The sequence below is a fragment of the Galeopterus variegatus genome, unplaced genomic scaffold (genome assembly GCF_000696425.1).
Source record: "Galeopterus variegatus unplaced genomic scaffold, G_variegatus-3.0.2 Scaffold3663, whole genome shotgun sequence".
Lineage (NCBI taxonomy): Eukaryota > Metazoa > Chordata > Mammalia > Dermoptera > Cynocephalidae > Galeopterus > Galeopterus variegatus.
This window is the reverse complement of record NW_007729774.1, coordinates 389,554-397,958: the sequence shown is the minus strand read 5'-3', so window position 1 is coordinate 397,958 and position 8,405 is coordinate 389,554. Positions and strand designations below refer to the sequence as shown.

General features: G+C 40.1%; 1 protein-coding gene across 1 annotated transcript in view; it reads right to left on the bottom strand.

The window, feature by feature from the left end:
- ANKMY2 (ankyrin repeat and MYND domain containing 2) overlaps positions 1 to 8,405 on the bottom strand; it is a 33,730-nt gene that overhangs the window by 8,771 nt on the left and 16,554 nt on the right. Inside the window, exon 5 of the mRNA XM_008585676.1 lies at positions 2,767 to 2,927. Within this exon, the coding sequence (XP_008583898.1) occupies positions 2,767 to 2,927 (161 nt within the window). The remainder of the gene's footprint in view (positions 1 to 2,766; positions 2,928 to 8,405) is intronic.

Below are 8,405 nucleotides of genomic sequence, written 5' to 3'. Positions count from 1 at the left end.
GCTAGAGCTCAGGGGAAGAGGAGGAGAGACCTATGGAATTCATGAAGGCAGGAGAAGCCACAATGAGAGAAAGAAAGGACCCCTCCAACCATTTCAAGCCTCAGCCTCTTCAAGTCTGGCCCTAGTGAGCACATGGAGCAGGAGCTGGCAAAAGCCCCAGCTGCACCCTTCAGATGAAGTTGCTTGGAGTTAGCACGGGAGAAGCGGGGTTTGGTGGACCTCAGGCCAGAAAGACCATTAACGGGGTTCCTGTGGACCCACGTACGAGCGAGGAGCAACAACAACTGAAAAAAGGAGTCACTCAGAAGCCAATGAGTCATTGCAAGGGACTGGCATGCTCCTGTCCCATGGGAAGTGTTTGGAGTGTGGGTGGTGGGGGAGATGGGCCCATTGGGGGAACATTGGGACACAGCCTGGACAGCTGATCAGCCCCTCAATCAGCACAGGCCCAATCAGTGCAGACTGGTCAGGAATACAGATCTGTAGGGGAAGCGGTTTGCTGAAAAGACTCAGGTCCAGACCAGAGTTTCTACACAACCCAGGTGTACTGCACAAAAAGCCTTCCCCAGGGAATCAACAGCCAAGCAGCAATTTAGCTAAACTACAGGGTTCTAGTGCTGGTCCATGCAGGAAGTTCCCCGATTTTAGAAGTAAGCAAAGGACAACAAATTAGTTCCAGTGCAGAGTTTAATTAATGGAAACAGTGAATAATCCAACAGAGAACTGAAAGAAAAAACAAAATACCCACAGACCAGAGACAAAGTTTGATATTAACTAGTAAAGGTCTCACTTCACCTAAGAACACCTATAAAACCTAGAAGGACAAGAAGCCCCCTTGGCCCCCAAGCCCCCACAAGGGAGGGCCAGGGGCCTCAGCCATGCCCTTCAACACCCACAACCAGCCCAGCGATGACCACCAAGCCACTGCAGGAAGTGCCCCAGGCTCCTGAGCTGGGAGGTGGGGGCCAAGGGTCATGGTCACACCCCCCTGACACCTGCAAGGAGCCCAGTGACTACCACTGAGCCGCTGTAAGAAACACCCTGGGCTCCTAAGCCAGGGCAGTGGGGGCCAAGGGCTTTGGCCACACCCCCCTAACATCTGCATTCAGCCCAACAACAACCAAGCCACCACTGGAAGCCCCTTGGTCTCCCCTCCAGGAATGAGGGGGGTGCCACAGGCCTCAACTACACTCCCCCTCCTTCCTCTTTCTCCCACCCTATTTCCTTCTATGTTCCCCTCTACTCCTTCCACCAAACTGCTCTGCAACAACATCTTAGAATGTAAAAACAGATGGAGCCACGGACTGACCCCTTCTCCTGCAACCAGGCAGGCCGCTACTGCTACAGGGCCCACCCAGGGTCCTGAGGTATGGAGCAGGGGATCAACCCCTCCTCCTGCAACAAGGCATGCCACTGCTGCCATGGGGCCTGCCCAGGGTCCTGAGCCAAGGAGCCAGGGATTGACCCCTCCTCCTGCAACCAGGCAAGGAGCACACCAAAAACACCACTTCCGTGTGGGTGGCCCACCACAGCCACCACAATAGCTACAGCTAACGCAAAAGTGGCTAGACGCCACAACCACCATGCAGATGGCCCATCAGCCATTCAAAGTGCATTGACACAAGGATAGTCACCAGTGGAGACCAAAGAAAAGAAGAGGATGTCTCTCTCCACAAAGCCCATTCCAGATTGATAGAAAAAGCATCTATTCTACGATAACAGTGAGTGACCTAAACACACCTCTCTCAGTACTGGACAGATCATCTAGGCAACAAATCCACAGAGTAACCATCACTCTTTCAGAAGGAGAGAAGAAATCTAGGGTTATCAGAGGTGAGAGTGGGGAGGAAAGGGAGATGGACAGAGATTGGATAAGGGGCATAAAGAATAAGTATGATTTGTAACAATATATATGCTAGTAATATTGATTTGATCAACACAAGTCAACATTGCACCCCCAAAATATGTATAATCAATTATGACCCAATTAAAAACACATTTATAATAAATATATATATATACATACATACACACTATGAATAAAAGCATATGATCGACACTGAGATTAGAAAAAAGCCAGCATCACTGTAGCTCACTTGTAGTTATGTAGTTTTCTGTGATGATTCATTGAAGAAATTCTATTCATTTGGATTGATAGTTTAAAAAAAAAAAATCATTTTGTAAACAACAAAAGGCTGTATTAAAAATTCTGAAGAAAATAGTGATGAAAATAGTTCAGAATGGCTTTTGAATTTTCCCAGCTGGAAACTCATTACTGGGCCTGCACACCAGGACCCAGCTGCTGTTGAGTGTTGGCTGCTAAGGGCTCAGACTGCTGCCTTCTCCAGAAAACTGCCCTCATTCAAAGGGAGCGACTTCACTTGGTACCGTCTGGGAGGCTGTCCTTTCCCTCTGGGGATAGGTGCAGGCCAACAACAGACTGAAAGATACAAAAGCCTGACTCGCTGGCCTCTCTGGAGCCATTCCCGCTGCAGAGCTCTCCATGGGATGAGGTGGAAGCTAGGCTTCAGCCCAACCCACCCCTTTGCCTGGCTTTTCCTCCAGCTCTAGTCTCTTTCCCTTACTCTATTCCAGGTTTTGGCTGAGACTGTTCTTCAATGAATCAGTTGACCAAGAGAGCTCATCACAAGCTCTATATCTACAAAACTCAACCCAAGACAATTATGATTCCATACTATAAGAGCAGTTTAAACTCTGAAGTAATACTAAATGAAAAGAAAATACAATAATCACCACACTACCTACCTTGACCGGATGAAGATTTGTTGTGGTGATAATTTTGTGCAGTGGGCCTGCCAACTTTGGGGGCAGCTTTGGTTCTTTATCTAGTCCCTGGGGTTTAGTGTAATAGTCCAGTCTCTCTCGGGGAAAGAAATTGTTGATTATAGTCACACAATCATGTTGCCCTTTTAATAGAAAAATAGAAAAGTTGTAATTTTATTATTAAAAATAAGACGTCTGGATTTTTAAATTAATTATGTTGCTGTTTTCTTGTGAAGTAAAACATACATCAATATCTGTATTTTTCAGGAAAGGTGAGAAGAAGAGGAAGAGGAGGAGGAGCAGAAGAGGTATTATATTTTACAGAACATTTATAAGCATTTCTTATAAAGTCGAGAATTAATATTTAAAGACACAAAATCTACAAGACATAAGATTATGTGGATGAAAAAAAAGTAGTATTCACCTTTCTCATTTTTGTATAATTGGCTCTAAATGTTTTGTAAAAGTTGCTTGTAATTTAAATGTCTCTTCTTCCCTAATAACATCTTGCTATAGTCACAAAAATTTTAAGTTTGCTCTATATAAAATATTTCTATTGTTATAATTATTGTTAATATCATTAAACTAATTCCCCCTCGTCCCAAATTTGAGAAAAGTTTGGCCTCTCTGTGAAATGAATTAGAGAAAAAGCTTTTGCTCCCTATTCCAAGATAGGCTTGGAATCTACCTTACAGCTTCACATAGGTCTCTCAGCCACTTCTCTAAGCCATCTCTAGTGTTGAAAAGGATTCTATGGAAGCCTTCCCTGGTGAAGCGGGTTGCCTGAAAGTGTGTCCCTGTCACCTCCCCCTCCCAGCTCCCTGTCCACTACCACTCAGGAGCCAGGAAGTGGTCACTCTGGGTGGGTGGGCACAGCCTGCAGGGCAGGATCCCGAGAGGACAGACTTCTTCCTCCTTTCTGCCTGACGAGGGCCAAGGGACCTGTGGCGAAGAGTCATGGCCAGAGCGCCCAGATGCCCTGGCTCCTGCTCCTGGAGAATGGTCTGCCATGGGCAGCCCACAGAGCCCCTGCCCACGTATGCACCATCCTGGGAGTGTCTGCTTAATCCTGCCGACAACAGGTGACCTGCAGGGGGACTGCACTGTCAGCCAGGTGGACGGTGGCACTCAAGGCTGGCAGAGGGCACTGCTTGCCCCTGGGAGTTCCTGGAAGAATGCAGGAGTGAACAATTCCCCCTTGTGCCTCAGCTGGTTTGTTGACCCTAAGCCAGCAGGTAGAGAGACTACAGCACTGCCCTCCAGGGCTTCTTATCCCTACCAGCTTTATCTGACTGCCTAGGAGGTACTGAGCAAAGTGTCCAAGGGGAAGGGACAACTCTGAAGAGTATGCAATGCTTCTTGGGCTGGAAGTGCACTGGCAAGGCTAACCTTAACAACCACTGACCACCACCACAGCTTGTAGATGACAGCACCTAAGTTAAGCAGATTGAATACAGTATGTAAATAGACTTTGAAGAACCGCAGAAAGATTCATATTTTAAAAACAAATAGATAAACTGAAGGAGGGAACCCTGGTTACTACTGAGAACTAAACTAGTAATGTAGAAGATCAAGTAGATGAAGTATCTCAAAACAAAGAAACATTTAGAGCTAGAAATCATTATGGAAGAGATAAGAGAGCTGAAGGACAAATCTAATAATGAAAAATAATAGAAATCTCAGAAGGAAAAAGACAAATGGATGAAGAATTAAACAAATGGCAGAAGAAAACTTCCCTGATTTGAAAAGAGAATTTAGAAGTGATCACAAAATCATTTTTGGTATTCCATGCTATTGTTAAGGATCAAAACACCAGTTTCTTTCACTTTGGGGGGAGGGGAGGGGAATGGAGATGAAGGCAAAAAGGAAAGGTCTGTGGCCTGACAAGGCAAAAAGTGGAGAAATAAATGAGTTATAAGAATTTCACCTTGTTAGGGGTTGCCAAAGAGGCACATATAGCGCCTGGGGATGAGGGATGAGATATAGTTTTGAACAAGTCAATCAAATTAAGGAAACAAGCACACACACACAAAAAGACCAAGTAAAATAAGAAGTAAAAATGAGATTAAAAAGGAAGAAGGTATAGAATGGCTATTGCATCAGTAATCAACAGTTTCTGCCATAATGCCTTTGCTGAGATAATTGATTAAATTACTAGTATCTTAGATCAAATTAATTCAGACAATAGTTTTCTGCCAAAGGGGGTGGTGGTAGGTAAAAAGAAAAATCAATGACAAACCTGCAATGAACATATTGGAAATAGAAGACAGTTGAAATGTTAAAAATACTTGGTGAATATTTTTAGGTGAATTTGGGGTCTGTTACTATAAACACGGGTCACAAACATGATGTAAAAACCTGGGTTGTAAGTATTTCAGACTTTGTGGGACATATGGTCTCTGTCTCATCTGCTAACTGTAACTGTTGTAGCACAAACCCAGCAATAGGCAACATGTAAAGAAATGGACATGGCTCTGTTCCAATAAAACTTTATTACAGAAACATGGTGGGCTGAATTTGGCTGGTAGGCCACAGTTCAACAACCCATGGTATAAGACAGACCAGTTTGTGATAAAACGAAATGGGCAAAAAAAAAAAAAAAAAAGAAAGGAAGGAAGAATGCAATCAAATTATCAGTAATTATATTAAATATGCATAAGCTAATACTTGTTAAGAGAGACACTATCATTTTGGGTTATAAAGCAGAATCCACCTACACGTTTATAAGTAACACTACTAAAATAAAATGATAAAGATTAAAAGTAAAGGGATAAACAAAGAGATTATTGACAAATATAAAAATCAAAAACAAAAAAGGAAAATGGTTATATCAGAAAAAAAGGAACTAAAAGAATTCAACGAGACAAAGAGTAACATTACGCAGAGATAAAATCAGTAGTAACATCTTATTGAAAAGTGAAAAGCTTAAACCACTTTCACTAAAAATAAGAAAAAGACTTGCCTATTATCACTACTACTATTTCCTCTTACTTTGAAGCCTGAAGCTAATTCAAATAGAAAACAAAATGAAACTGAGAAGTTAGAAAACCCAGGAGACTCTTAATAAAGATGGCAAGAAACAAAACACAGAAATCAATAGCTTTTCTCTTTATTACCCATAACCTGCCACAAGTGACGGAGTGTGATTTCTCCCTACAACTTGGCAATAAATACAAGTTACTTGAAAATAAATTTTAAAAGAAATGACTGATACAAAGGAATCTATTAAATGTTATTGAAAAACAGAAAATAAATCCCCTTCTCTAAAAAAGAAAATGTAAAGACATACTATGTGATTGAATGGGAAGCTGTAACATCATACAGATGTTAATCTTCTGCAAATAATCATAAAAGCATTTAATAAAATAAAATTTAACTTACCACAACGGTGGTGTTTCAACTCAGTGAGAAAATTGGGGGGGTTAATAAATGGTATCATCACAGTGAGCTACGTATCTGGGGAAGATGAATTACACAGAGATAAATTCTAGAAGTACAAAAAAAAAAAAAAAAGAAATCATAAAAAAAAAAAATCTGGAAGACATTTTGGAGAATACCTGTATAACCCCAGGTCAAGAAGACCTCTTTTAGCAAGATAAAAAGAACATGGAACCTATAAAGGAAAAACTTTGACTATGTAAAAATAATTTTTTTATGGCAAAAATTCCCATAAAGTTAAAAGTAAAACAAGACTGGTATAAAATATTTGAAACACATTAGGTAGATAAAGGGTTAGCATCCATAATATAATATACATAAACATCTTCAAAGCAAGAAAAGACAATCCAAAAAAATAAATAAATAAATCAAGAATGTAAACAGGCATTCCACAGAAGAGAAAATACATATGATCAACAATAGAAGCTTAACTTTACTAATAAAGAGGGGGAAGTAAAAGCACAATATACCATCTTTTTAACTACCAGATTGGCAAAAAGTGAAAAAAAAATGATAATATCTAGTTCTGATGAAAATGTTAATGTGAATTGCTATGCCTTTTCAGAAAGCAATCTAGACTTACATTCAAACTAAAACTATATACCTTTTGTCTCAGCAATTTACTTCTGGGAATATATCTTACAGATACTAAAGTACTAATATGTAAAAAATAAAATATCAAGGATAATTATTACATTATTTGTGGTGAAGTGGTTCAAAAAAACCTGTAAAATCTGTCAATAAGGCAGAGCTGGATGAACTGTGGAACATCTTTACCCTGGGATTTACGTAGTGGTCAAAATACCTAAACTCATTTATGCCTACTGAGATGGGAGGGACTTCCATGATGTACTGGTGAGTGAAGAAAACAAGTTACAAAGGAATATTTACTGTATGATTGATCACATTTTTAAAAAATGACAAAAATCTTGTATATGTGTGCACACGTGCATACACTGATCCACTTGAAGAAAGCAAAGAGGGGAGAATGAGTTTTTTAAAAGGCTAATTATACGGAAAATAGAATGCTAACTGAAAGGAAACAATGTGCTTTTCTGTCTATGAAATTAGTCTATACAGATGAAAATAAAATGAAAACATTACTCTTATTTTAGAATGGGATTGTGGACAATTTCTACCTTAGATTTTGTTAACATCATAATATTAAGAAAAAGAAAAAAAAAGAGCATTGTATTAGTGGTTGAAAGAACAGGCTCTTCCTCACCAGTGCTATGATCTTAGGAAAGTTACTTAACCTGTCTGAACTCTATTTTGTTACATCGTGGACATAATGAAAACTTATAGAGTTAAATAGAACCTCAGAGCTCATCTAATTCGCTTGCTTAGCTGCACACAGATCAGAAAACTGAGAACCATGCAGGTAAAGGGATTTGCTGTGATCCTGTAACTAATTAGGAGTAGACATGAACTCAAATACAAGTCTCCAGATTCCTATGTTAGGGTACTGTTTCCACTGTACTGACCTTCAAAATTAGCTTAGAGGTGATGGGACCCCTAACTGTGGGAGATAAATATTTCTCTGAAGCTCTCACAGAAAGGCCATAACTTTCTCAAATCCTCATGAAATTAAATTAAAATAAAATGAGAATATTTGTTCTCACAAAGCTATCATAAGCAACTGAGTACCTACCTTAATCAATGGCAGCTACTATGAATAGTTTTAAGAAAATTTAGTAATACAATTTAACACAATATACAGTTACCTTCCGTCGTACCTAATTCCCACTGTACCTCAGCTTAAATAATTTCTCTCAAAACCCCCTTGGAATGGATAGAAGATCCCCCTCTTCTATGTATTTCTATGGAACCCTTAAGTTCCACCTTAGAATATATTTTCACTGTCATTGTATTAGCCTCTAAGTGTCATGAAGGCATGAACAACCTTCGGCTGTTCAGCACTGTAACCAGGGCACCTAGAGTGACACTTGGTAGACAGTTTGTGGACATTAAGTATTTGTTTAATAAATTATTAGTCCCTGCAAGGCCACTTACCACACTACCAATAAATCAAATGTTTTTATCTTTGCTTTTCTATCAATGGACTCTCTAAACTGCCAATTCAATGGGGCTGAAATACCAGTGATCAAGTATTCACTCCCACTCTCTCCTAAACCCTCACATTATGCCAAATAACAGGATTAACATGCTAATAATTATTTGGC